This window comes from Lycorma delicatula, chromosome 5 (genome assembly GCF_047948215.1).
Source record: "Lycorma delicatula isolate Av1 chromosome 5, ASM4794821v1, whole genome shotgun sequence".
NCBI classification, from domain to species: domain Eukaryota; kingdom Metazoa; phylum Arthropoda; class Insecta; order Hemiptera; family Fulgoridae; genus Lycorma; species Lycorma delicatula.
The window spans coordinates 158,098,213-158,112,541 of NC_134459.1; the positions used below are offsets into that span (position 1 = coordinate 158,098,213).

General features: G+C 29.3%; 1 protein-coding gene across 1 annotated transcript in view; it reads left to right on the forward strand.

Annotated features, from left to right (window-relative positions):
- LOC142325522 (uncharacterized) overlaps window positions 1-14,329 on the forward strand; it is a 64,407-nt gene that overhangs the window by 6,058 nt on the left and 44,020 nt on the right. Inside the window, exon 2 of the mRNA XM_075367391.1 lies at window positions 10,549-10,647. Coding sequence (XP_075223506.1) covers window positions 10,617-10,647 — 31 coding nt within the window. The 5' untranslated portion in view covers window positions 10,549-10,616. The remainder of the gene's footprint in view (window positions 1-10,548; window positions 10,648-14,329) is intronic.

Consider the following 14,329-nt stretch of genomic DNA (forward strand, 5'->3'; position numbering starts at 1 on the left):
TAATGCTGATACTTGAGCATACTGTGCTGACACATGGAGTGTAAATGTATGTTTTTATAAGATTTCCAATTGGGCCATGATGATGGTAATGTCTGAAAGTATGCTGGTAGTTGTTGCCAGTAATTCAGTTTGGTATATCACATAAAGAAAACACTTTTTTTGTTTCTCTTCACGTTTTACCAAATGCCCATGCATAGGATAAAGCTTGCTGCATTATATTGTCATCTGGTGAAATATAGTTTGTATCTTTTTATCATGTGATCCAATTCACTACCATAGCTGGATGAATTGGTAGCAAATTTGTTACTTGCTATAACTTTATCAGTCTTTGACAGCATCTGTTCTGATATTCAGTTCAACCTGACAGAATATGGTTGTGATTTTTTCTTTATACCAGCAATAAATGAATACACAAATCGTGTTGTAGAATTCCACAAATCATTAGTTAAAAATCTTTCATGATGGAATATTTTATAGTATTGTCACAAAATAAATTTTTTGTTTTACAGAACGCAAGGGATATTACAAAATTAATTGTACTTGGCAATAACAGACTAAAGTATTTCATTAATAGAAACTTCTAATGTATAACATAATCAGATTAAATAATTTGTATTTAACTTATTTCTAGGCAGTAGAATAATATATTATTACAGAGATTGCTTAAAAAATATATATTCTTTCATTTATAAATACTAAGTTTCAGTGATGAATACATTTCGGTAATAAAGATAATAGCCTATATAAAGCAAAATAAAGACTTTTTTGAAAAATAATTCTTTAATTAAATTTAAAGAAAACAGTATCTAGCACTAATATATAAAGGAACTTCCCAAATATTTAAATTAAATTTAAAAATGCATCATTTATTTTTCCTATTATCTGTTAGTAACTTGCCCCCCTTATACTTCAAGAATGTAATGTTATCTACAGAATAAAAACAATTACCAATTAATTAATTTAAAGTTTTTTTTTTTTTTTTGTCTTCAGTCACTTGACTGGTTTGATGCAGCTCTCCAAGATTCCCTATCTAGTGCTAGTCGTTTCATTTCAGTATACCCTCTACATCCTACATCCCTAACAATTTGTTTTACATATTCCAAACGTGGCCTGCCTACACAATTTTTCCCTTCTACCTGTCCTTCCAAAATTAAAGCGACTATTCCAGGATGCCTTAGTATATGGCCTATAAGTCTGTCTCTTCTTTTAACTATATTTTTCCAGATGGTTCTTTCTTCATCTATTTGCCGCAATACCTCCTCATTTGTCACTTTATCCACCCATCTGATTTTTAACATTCTCCTATAGCACCACATTTCAAAAGCTTCTAACCTTTTCTTCTCAGATACTCCGATTGTCCAAGTTTCACTTCCATATAAAGCGACACTCCAAACATACACTTTCAAAAATCTTTTCCTGACATTTAAATTAATTTTTGATGTAAACAGCTTATATTTCTTACTGAAGGCTCGTTTAGCTTGTGCTATTCGGCATTTTATATCGCTCCTGCTTCGTCCATCTTTAGTAATTCTACTTCCCAAATAACAAAATTCTTCTACCTCCATAATCTTTTCTCCTCCTATTTTCACATTCAGTGGTCCATCTTTGTTATTTCTACTACATTTCATTACTTTTGTTTTGTTCTTGTTTATTTTCATGCAATAGTTCTTGCGTAGGACTTCATCTATGCCGTTCATTGTTTCTTCTAAATCCTTTTTATTCTCGGCTAGAATTACTATATCATCAGCAAATCGTAGCATCTTTATCTTTTCACCTTGTACTGTTACTCCGAATCTAAATTGTTCTTTAACATCATTAACTGCTAGTTCCATGTAAAGATTAAAAAGTAACGGAGATAGAGAACATCCTTGTCGGACTCCCTTTCTTATTATGGCTTCTTTCTTATGTTCTTCAATTGCTACTGTTGCTGTTTGGTTCCTGTACATGTTAGCAATTGTTCTTCTATCTCTGTATTTGAACCCTAATTTTTTTAAAATGCTGAACATTTTATTCCAGTCTACGTTATCGAATGCCTTTTCTAGGTCTATAAACGCCAAGTATGTTGGTTTGTTTTTCTTTAATCTTCCTTCTACTATTAATCTGAGGCCTAAAACTGCTTCCCGTGTCCCTATACTTTTCCTGAAACCAAATTGGTCTTCTCCTAACACTTCCTCCACTCTCCTCTCAATTCTTCTGTATAGAATTCTAGTTAAGATTTTTGATGCATGACTAGTTAAACTAATTGTTCTGTATTCTTCACATTTATCTGCCCCTGATTTCTTTGGTATCATTACTATAACACTTTTTTTGAAGTCTGACGGAAATTCCCCTTTTTCATAAATATTACACACCAGTTTGTATAATCTATCAATCGCCTCCTCCCCTGCACTGCGCAGTAATTCTACAGGTATTCCGTCTATTCCAGGAGCCTTTCTGCCATTTAAATCTTTTAATGCTCTCTTAAATTCAGATCTCAGTATTGTTTCTCCCATTTCATCCTCCTCAACTTCCTCTTCTTCCTCTATAAAACCATTTTCTAATTCATTTCCTCCGTATAACTCTTCAATATATTCCACCCATCTATCGACTTTACCTTTCGTATTATATATAGGTGTACCATCTTTGTTTAACACATTATTAGATTTTAATTTATGTACCCCAAAATTTTCCTTAACTTTCCTGTATGCTCCGTCTATTTTACCAATGTTCATTTCTCTTTCCACTTCTGAACACTTTTCTTTAATCCACTCTTCTTTCGCCAGTTTGCACTTCCTGTTTATAGCATTTCTTAATTGCCGATAGTTCCTTTTACTTTCTTCATCACTAGCATTCTTATATTTTCTACGTTCATCCATCAGCTGCAATATATCGTCTGAAACCCAAGGTTTTCTACCAGTTCTCTTTATTCCGCCTAAGTTCGCTTCTGCTGATTTAAGAATTTCCTTTTTAACATTCTCCCATTCTTCTTCTACATTTTCTATCTTATCTTTTTTACTCAGACCTCTAGCGATGTCCTCCTCAAAAATCTTCTTTACCTCCTCTTCCGCAAGCTTCTCTAAATTCCACCGATTCATCTGACACCTTTTCTTCAGGTTTTTAAGCCCCAATCTACATTTCATTATCACCAAATTATGGTCGCTATCAATGTCTGCTCCAGGGTAAGTTTTGCAGTCAACGAGTTGATTTCTAAATCTTTGCTTAACCATGATATAATCTATCTGATACCTTCCAGTATCGCCTGGCTTTTTCCAAGTGTATATTCTTCTATTATGATTTTTAAATTGGGTGTTGGCAATTACTAAATTATACTTCGTGCAAAACTCTATAAGTCGGTCCCCTCTTTCATTCCTTTTGCCCAGCCCGTATTCACCCACTATATTTCCTTCCTTGCCTTTTCCAATGCTTGCATTCCAATCTCCAACTATTATTAAATTTTCATCTCCTTTTACGTGTTTAATTGCTTCATCAATCTCTTCGTATACACATTCTACCTCATCATCATCATGGTCATCATCATCAATTTAAAGTTAAATATTTGAATGTTCTTATAACAGATGGTCCAAAAGTTTTTCAACCCAAAATTAGAAAATATATTTCTCTACAGAAGGGTTATATTGAGAAATTATTGTTATGCCACCAGTAATGCTGATTTTTTGTTTTCACATTGCACGTTCCTTTAATTAAAGTAAGCCATATTTGTTATATATAGAATGAGATTTTACTTTTTTATATTCAAACAAATTCTTATATGTATATGTAATAAGAACTTAAGAATTATTTTAGAATATGTGTTATATAAATTAGTATAAAACTTATGTTTAGTAAATTTTTTTTTTAAGCTTTTGGATAGGAAATAACCTGTGCTTTGGTCATCCTTTAGTACAAATGTTTGAAAATGTTAACAGTAAAAACTGATTGCTGTATTCTCCTGAAAGTTCATTATATATAGCCTCTTCTCATATCAGACATTCTAAAATAACATTATTAAGCACTTAAAATTGCAATCTTATAAAATCAATGTTTAAGAAATAAAAAAAACCCTGATAAATCTGCAAGCTTTGTCATTTATTAAGGGTACATACAATATTAGATAATGTTATTTTATCAATGTAACATAAGTGGCTGTGTTTTCATGCACAGAATAACCAGATTTGGTGCACTGTAAAAATTCACATACATTTCAAGAATCTCTTTTACAGTGTGAAAAAAATTGGTAGATGAATTGTCTTTTCACAAATGAGAATTATTCGGACAGTTATATTCAGGCAATTAAATGTGTGTTATTAATACATAATAACTAAATTTATTGCTCTTTAGAGCCATTAAATAGGTATTGTTAGCTGCAACAAGACAGTATCACAGCAAATCCAGCATATAGTCGTAAAAAAATACATTTTTTGATCAACCGATTTCAAAAAATTAGGTTATTGGCTCTTCCCCCTCTTCAAGCTTTCCTAATATATTATAACCAAATGTCTTCTGTGGGGGTTTTTGAAAACTGCATTATATCAATCCTTGTACAGTTGAAGAATTGAAGACTAACATGAAAAATTAAATTTTAAAAATGACAGGAGCTACATTATAAATTGTTAAAATTGATTAAAAGAGTAATATTTTGTCCTGAGGTAAATTATGGACATTTTGAACAATTATAAAAATTAAGAAAGATTTGTTTTGAGATATATCTGTTAAGTTAAAAATATAATTATTTATTGATTTGTTTAGTATTTTTTAGTTCAATGACATTTGAATCCCTGTGTATTGCATTTTCAAATAATCATAAAAAACTTTTTTTCATAATTTAGTATCTAATTTAGTAATAATCTTTACAATTTTAGTTTCAAAATGATGTAAATTATTTAATTTTAGCACAGTATGATAGGGTGCATATGATTAATATACCTGCCTATTGATTTATGGTTTCCATTCATCTTCAATACACTTACTTGGTAGTACACCTGTTGTATTGTGTAAACCACCCTTTGTCATATAACCTGTAATTTATCATTTTCATTATTACTATTATTATTGGACTTCTTATATCAGTGTTGTAGATATTATTTACTCATGTTGCTAGTTTACTGGTTGTATATTTCTCTTATATATGAACAAATAGTTTTTTTTAGTTATTTTGTTTTATTTACTTAAATATTAAAGAGAAATTGTGTTTTTTTTTATTTTAAACTTTGTGTTATTGAATAGAAAGCAGTATCTACCAGTAATTAGACATTGCATAAAGTAGTTATTCAAATCTATAATAACTGGTAAGAAATTTTACAGCAACTGTTATTAATGATATTTATGTAGATTATATTCAATCAAAGTAAATGTGCTTCTGACTATTTATGAGCTTAGTTTGAATTTATTCAATTCGAGGTTTACATGATTTGAAGTATCTCTCCCTTATTTTTAATGTAGAAGTATACCTTAGTTTAGGGGGCTGAACATATGTAAACAAGTTGATAGATTTTTAATTATTATATCAAAACCACCAGATACAGACATTTAAAAGAACACGTACCCAACTTGCGCGCTTTCAAAGTAATCACTTTATCATCAGCAGTTAAAAAATATAAATTACACATAAAATATCAGCATACATGATCATGCTCTTTCATTTAAAATAAAATCTTTTTATAAACATAGCATAATAGTGTATTTGGTGGTTTTGATATTATAATGATTAAATTATGTTATTTGATTCAGTGGTTGGTAAAATGTTTGAAAAAGAAAACATATTTATACACACATAAAAAATTAATATATTTTGTGTTTATGTAAGTCACATAATTTTTTCTGAAAATTTTCTTAATTATTTAATAAACTACCAAAAGCAAAAAATTTAAGAAATATCTTACTCATGTTTTTGGCGGTAATCTCCAACTTTAGTATTATGTGGTACTTATTATTAAGAAGTCTTTGCTCAAATAAGTCTTTGTCCTTTACAAAGTTAATATACCTTCTTTAAGTAATATGGAAAAATTTATAATTTTTTTTCTTTGTTCCAATCTTAAACACAGAAACGTTTTCTTTATAATTTTCCCTTATACTCATTTCTTTGTCAACAAATTAACCACCTGCATCACCATCCTTCTCATGGATGACCTAATACATAACCCAGAAACCTAGTTCAACTCTTAATAAGTAGCTGCAATAATCCATCACACTCTGTATTTACATATGTGTATATATATATATATATATATATATATATACATATTACAAAATAGAATTATAAATGAGTGTTCCAGTCTAAAGTAATAAAAAATATTATTACATTTGCTATTTAAAAATTAAATAGGTAAAGCATTTCATTTAATAGAACATATATTAAAAATGCCTATCTTATAAAAACATAATTTATAAAAAAAATACAAATAATACAGGTGTAATGACATGCTTATAATAAATTATAATATAAAACAAGTTTAAATTTAATATTATAATACAATATGAATAGGATAGGGCAGCCTACACTTTAATATCAACGCATCACTTTATATTTAAATGAGTTGAAAATAATGATGTGATATTTAATAATTAAAGGTCCGATGTTTACTCTAATATAAATAAGGTCATGTTTTTAAATGAACTTTTATTCAAAATCAATAAAAGATCTGTAATAAATAAAAATAAATTATTGTTTTTTTATTTTTATGTAAAATATTTATTTTTCAAACAGAATGAATTATACAATTTTTTTATGAATGATTGTAAGTGGCTAAAACCCCCCAAATTAAAAAATAGTTTAATTATATTTTTGGACAATCTAATGTTTTAGGTAGATTTCATAAGAAAGCTACCTATTGTAATGGGTAACATGATTCAACTTTTGGAAAATTTTGACATATCTTAGTGTTCACAACCCCAGATCCCAAAACTACCATCCATTCAAAAGTTTATATAAACATTTATATATATTTCACTTTTTTGTGGAAAATAAATATAAAATATAACGACCCAAAATTGTAGTCAAGTTCGTTAATGGGCAAAATGGGACCATGGGGTGAAATGGGGAGGCTTTTTTGAAAAAACAAAATATTATAACTTTCTTATTAAGTAAAATATCGAATTCGTTTAAAGTTCCTGCTATTTGAATAAGAGCCTAAAACTTATGTAAGTAAAGTTTTTGATATCACCAACCATTGGCCCAGGGGGTGAAAAAATGGGTTTTTGAAGACAAAAACATCATGCCTCCCATAATAGGCACAGTATCGAATCGGTTTAAAGTGGTTGTTAGTCCTCTGAATATTACCTAAAACTTTAGTTGGAAACAATTTTTGATATGATCAAGCCTTATGGTAAGGGATGACCAAAATGTTGCTGGAATTGTAAGATGGGCTTGTCGTATGCTAAACATGGAAAACTTTTTTTCACATGCAACCACTATCGTATTGAGTAAATTTCAGGTTTTCTTAACTTTAAGATGGACATTTTTTCCTCCTCCTTTGCTCTGGTGAAATCATTTTTTCAACTTTTTTTTTTAAATTTAATTATATTGATTTATTAATAATTGTTAACCTCTGATTGTAAAAAAAATTTACAGTAAATAATAATTCAATAATAACAATAAAAAAAATATGAAAAAATCAGAAGTTATTAATGAAATAAAATTTTATGTACTTTTCATTTTAAAAAAAGGAAATGAAGTCGGATTCGAACCGATGTATCTTCTTGTAAGAGCCAAATATTTCATTAATTAAAACTTTACTTGACTATAACTCTGGAATCAATGAAAATAAATACCACTTATGATATATCTTTGAAAGCTCTTAATGAGGGCTTATTACTGCAGTTAAGAAAAACTCCAAAATACGAAATTTCATTCTACTAATCATTTTTGATTTATGTGAGATACATACGTACATACAGAGTCACGCCAAAAATAGTCAAGATGGATTCAAGGTTGGTCAAATGAAAATTGCCGTTGAAATATGAAAGCCAAAATTTTTTGCGATCACAATACTTTCTTGACTTTGTACGGGGATGTAAAAATCAAGATTTATAAATAACAGTTAATTATTTTAATTGGTCCCAAATTATTTTTATGGGTAACTGGTCCCTCATTATTGAATTCACTGCTGTAACAATTTGAGTTCGCAGATCTTGAAGAGTAGCAGGCTTAATTGTTAATCCCACCGGGTTGGTCTAGTGGTAACTTGTCATCGTAAATCAGCTGATTTCGAAGTCAAAAGTTCTAAGATTCAAATCCTAGCAAAGGCAAGAATAACTTTTTTACGGATTTGGATACTAGTTAGTGGATACCACTGTTCTTTGGTGGTTGGAATTCAATTAATCATACATCTCAGGAATTCTTGATCTGAAACTGTACAAGACTACACTTCATTCATCTTCTGAAGTAATACCTTATGGTATTTCCGGAGGCTAAACAGAAAAAAGTTAATAACCCTGAAGTAAAAGGTTTTATATATATATATATATATATATATATATATATATATATATATATATGCATACCTGAACTTCACTACCTTCAATGTGAATTGAGACGGTGACTGAAGCAGTGTTTCAAAGATTTTTCTGGAAAGAAAATAAAAACATAAAAGTGAATTGTTTATATTAGTTAATTTTTTTTTAAATATTGATGGTTTACAGTTTTATATTCTAAAGACCTTTTTAACTTTAATAATTCCGTTTAATTTATAGCAGTGGTTCCCAATTTTTGTTGGCTGTTAGCGCCCTTGCTGAATTAAGATTTTCTCAGGCCACCCATCACAAATTCTAACTATTACAGTTTGCAAAGTAGCCAATTATTTTTTTGCAAGGGTTAGGTAAAAATAAATAAAACATTTTAGATCACAAAAAAAATGTATTTGAACAAATTCAGCTAGTTATAAATATTAGTGGGATGGTTGAACCTGTTGATTGTTGTATATTTTCTCAAATCATGGAATTAAACTGAACATAGCCACCCACACTCATTTCCTTTTCCACATTGATTTTTATGTGATGTTTGGATTTTTATCATAACTTCCAAGAAAAGCCCAGCTTCAAATAAATAAGTTGCAAATGGAATTAAAATTCCCTGAGCTTTACTACTTGGATTAAATATTCATCTTCTTTTAACATCCAAAATTCAGTTGAATTCATGCTACTAAATCTTGTTTTCAGTGTATCTTCATTAGGCACTACAATCAAGAGCAGCGACTCATCTACAGCAGTAAATTTAAGTGGAACAGTGTCATTGTATGGATATTGTACTCATGCATATTTATCAATATTATTTTGAAAATATTTCTCAAAGCAAATGATAAGTTGTTTTAAGTGTTCATCAAAAATGTATTTCATAGCTCAAGAGAAATCAACTTCATTGGTGGACAAAACCTGTTACAAAAATGGGAAACATTCCTTGCCATTACTTTGAAGTAGTCTTAGTCCACTCCAAACTGTTTTGAGATATAGAAGTATCAGCGTTATTGAACAAGTCTTAAATCTTAGTGCTAGCAGTGTTACTTTCACAGAAAAGAAGGTCTTCTATAATGTTATTAACATTTATAAACTGTTTACAGCAAATCAAATAAGCATCACTATTATATGAGCCTCATCCAGCTGCAAGCCAAATTCCTTCCCTTCTAATTTTTAAATTAATTGATCATTAACTATTGTCTAACTATCATTAATAATTAAGTGATCATCTACTATGTGCTGTACCCTGTGGCTAATGGTATTATTGGAAAAAAGTACTTTTGAAAGTAGCTTCCCAGCAGATTCATCAACCATAATGTTCACCATATCTACAGTAGCTGATAGAATCAGTTCTTCAATTGTACGAGACTGCTTATATTTTGCAGTTCTAAGTGCTAACAAAGCATTGCTTGGTAACTGAACCTTCTTATAAAAACTATCCTTTTGTTGATTCAACTCTTTTTAGCTTTCTGCTACACTTAATGCTAGGATGAGTGGTTTCTAAATGGCATTTCACCATACTCATTAGCTTGCATTCTGATGCCAAAACTTTCATACCCAGAACTTATTGTGGCCCCTCTTTGCCATTTAAATTTGTCAATATAGAATTAAAGTTTAAATAGCTTGTCATATTTTCAATTTTTACATCTGCCAATAGTTGACAATTTACACTTTATTTTCACTCCCATAATGCTGTTTAGTAAAAGCCAAACCATTTTTAAAAAGACTACAAAAAAACATTTTTCAAAAATTTCACTCTACTTGTCTTGATCTCAAAAATATTCAATTAAACACAATCTACAAAAAACTCATTCAACACTAAAATCATGCAAAACTAACATTTATTTATATATGAACACAATGTTTAATAAAATTTTATAAACTAGTAAAATAATCGTTCTACAATCAGTAACTAAGTGATTTTTTATAGTTTTTTAACTTCAGTCCTTTTTAAGGATTAGTTTAATTTACAAAACTATTATTGTTGGAATTCCTAATAAATTTACAATAATTGGTGTAATTGATTTTTTATTTATTTTAAATTTAGTTAATTTTGTTATTGTTAGGATAATTGTATTTAAGTAGATGATTGAATGTTTTAAATTTCTTTCTTTTTTATAGGTTGAATAGCTGAAAGTAACAAAAATCAAATCAGATTATTTAGTATTGTTCATTTAAATTGTCCAAATATGAAGCGAAACGGTGTGATTGGTTATGATGGTAAGTTTTTCAATATATACATATTTTACAAAAATTTCAAAAAGTAAATCTGTTTTTAATTTACAACATTCATTTGAAATAAAATACCGAAGTGCTAATCAATATGGAAATAATATCTAGATTATTTGTCCGCTTTTGTACTCGGTCATTAAATTGAATCAGCAGTTTACCCAGAAATTGATATGCCACTAGAAGTTACCATTCAATTCTCAAAAGAGTGTTCTGACAGTTTTTTTCATTTCTTCATCAGCAAAATGCTTTTCTCTCTTGTGTACATTTTTTGAATAAGTGGGTGTGAATATCAGGGCTCTATGATGGATGAGTCATGATTTCCCATCAATATAGTTTCAAAAGAGTGACATTTGTTTTTGTGAATGCAGTCGCACATTAACATGCTGAAGAATGAGTTTTGTAAAAAGTTACACACAATTTAGTTAACACTAACAATATAAATTTGAAGCCATGTAGCAACATGACAGCTTTAAATTTGACAATCATGATGATTAAGATTATTTTTGGTAGTTGATATGATCAGTTTTCTGATGTTTGGCTCATCAGATATGGGTGGTCAATCATTACTGACAGTGTAATACATTCCCGATGTCATGACATATCTGTTCCATGTATTTGCATGGCATGAATTTTGTATTATTTTTTTTTGTCCTGACTTAACCTCTCCTTAGATATAAAATGTCAAAGTACATTCATTCTAGTCATTTTGAACTGGAAACTTTTATTGAAGCTAATGTATATTACTTGACAAGAGAAATCATATATCCCTTCCCAGCATAAGGCCAAGAAGGCTCAAACTATATTCATGGTAAAGGTTTGAAATGGTCTTTACTTTTTTAATATTCATGATATAATTTTGTACACATCATCTGCTAACATTATTAGCGCAAAATGTCAAAAATTACCTAACCAAATTAAGCCTGCATGTGATGGGATCATTGGATCATAACTTAAGTAATGTGCGGGAACTCATGGATTTAAATAATCCATCGACCATTGGAATTTTATTTTTAATTCAAATCCTTCTTTTTATTTTAAGATAAGATTTTCTAGCTAGTGCAGAGCCTTATATTTTTCATGTGAGTTTTAAGTTGTCATTGAAAAACATTATAAATATGGAACGTGCTCAAAGTAAGACCCATTTTTTATTGAATTTATTATTGCAGTTCTTAAAATTGTTCATTCTGTTTTATATCAGGGACAAGTCTAGGAAATAATTTTTCATTGTTATTTAGGTAAGATACTTTTATCCTCTCTGCACAAATCAAATTATTAAAATAATTTAAGCACAGTTATTAATCTATCATCTTCATAAAAATGATTCTTTCAAATAATCACATTAACCTACAAAAAAAAATTGTTTCGTGTATCTGGAATTGTACATGGTGATTTTAACTAATTTTGGAATGCTGAACTCAAAACTGTTATCAGATTTTGTGTAATATGTTATGTTTTTTAGATGCATAGAATTTAGACATAGAATGTATTACCAATAGATTCATAAACACAGTGAAATCAATATTTAAAAAAAATTATTCATGTGTACGCACTTAAAATTTGTTTAACTAAATTTTTTTTTATTCAAATACAGATAAATTTAAATACATTAATACAGTTTTGAAATTACAGTTTCTAAAATTCTAAAAAATTGGAAAATAAAAATTTTTAAAAGTTTCAAACACTGGCATCACTTACATTTAATTTTTAAAATATGTTGACAGATTTTTTTTGCTTGCATGATGTTTATTCAATTTCTCTAAAAAAAAACCAACAATAAACACCCATCATTCCAGGATTCCCATCTTCCTTAGTACCGATGCTCCATGGTCAGAATATTATGATGGAAACACTCTCATTGCTCATTGCTGACAGAGCCCAAATTTTTGCGAAAAAAGTCTAGTTGAAAGTGTACAAAATTAATTTTTAATGACACTACATCCTAAACGTGTGTAGTTTTCTAACAGCTTATTAACCAAAAAAACATAGTTTCATCTTTTCTGTGCCTAAAAAACTACTAACATCTTTCAAACACTTCCATGCTGCTAATTCACATTTGCTAAGTTTATCGTCAAAAGTTGAGTTCTTAAGCAGTTTCTTGATATGCGAATCGATAAATATAACCTCCTTGAGCTTATCATTACTTAGAAAAACTTATTTGTAAATGATTAAATCCTGGTCCAACTTTGCCTAGTGCCTTCACAAAATTTTTCATGAGTCCAAGATTTATGTTAAGTGACGGCAGTATGATTTTACCACTCTTAATTAATGATAAATGCTTTATATTTTTTCACCAGCCACAAAGCTCTGCTGCAATGGCCAGTTCTTTATTTGGTAATGTTTTTTGTATCACGACTATCCCAAAGACAAAGAAAATAACAACATTTTGTAAACTCAACTTGTAAATCAAGAATTAACGCAACAACTTTCAGTTCACAGCAAACTTGCCACATATGCTCTGTATTTATTGCTTCTAATATTGGTGCCATAGTTTCATACATTTCTTTCATGTCGATTGCATAAGCTAATGGAAAGGATGGCTGTTTGTTACCATTATGCAATAAAACTGCTTTCATGCTAACTTTAGAAGAGTCTGTAAAAAGATGTCATTCTTTAGGAATATGCTGAATTCCAAGCTCTTTCATCAGTACAAATGCACAATGAATTTTTCTTAGTAAAATAAGTTGAAAGAGTTTTATTTCATGTTTTAAGCATAGTAACTTTTGTTCTTTCTGTTAAAAGATTCCACTTTGCAGTCTAGACCCCAGAAGTTTAGCTTGCTGCTTTGATAACTTTAAATTGTGCACTAAATGATTAAGTTCATGTTGAATTAAATGAGAAGATTTCTCATCAGATATAGGAGGAAATTCATCAACTTCCTCTTTATCATCTGCTTCATTTCTAGCAATGTCGAATTAGAAGGTCGTTCAGGTGCAGGTAACTCTTCTCCGTGTGGTTTTGAATGAATGAAAATCCAAGTATATTTGTCTTATAAAAGTAGCAGTCAGTGAAGTGGTCCTTGGTTCATGCCAAACCATCAGTACAACAAATGGCATGGCTCGTTACTTCCGCTTCAACCATTCGGTTAGAGTTACTGAGCACAATATGCAAATAACATGAGGCATCCAGATTTTATCTTTTATCCCTGAGTGCACAATCAAAATAAAATTTATAAGCTGTTTTTATCGATTCAGAAATAGTCTTTCTTTGACATTTAGGTGTAAATTTACCACAGATATAACAAAAATTATCTGGATGATTTGAACATCCACAAACATTTGCAGAAGCCATGTTGTAGCAAATAATAATGAGAAAAATTACGTTTGTATTTTAAAGAATTGAGAAAATATAGCAGAACACTATAATATATCCATGAAACACAACACACAATATAGACAAGTGAAGGTAAACTGAATGAGATTTTAAGCTCTGTAATAGGCAACAATAGATGTCTGTATGATGTCATCATACAGACATGCTTGTATGTGCATACTTCTCATGATACATTGTATATATTTATTTATTAAGCGTATACACATATTTTTTAAAAGTAAAAAAAAAAAAAACAGAACCTATTCTATAATTGTAACCAGTAGTTGATCAAAATGAGTTTATTATAAAAAGTTTTTAAAAATTTATGATTTACAAAAAACCTTTACATGTAACACAATTG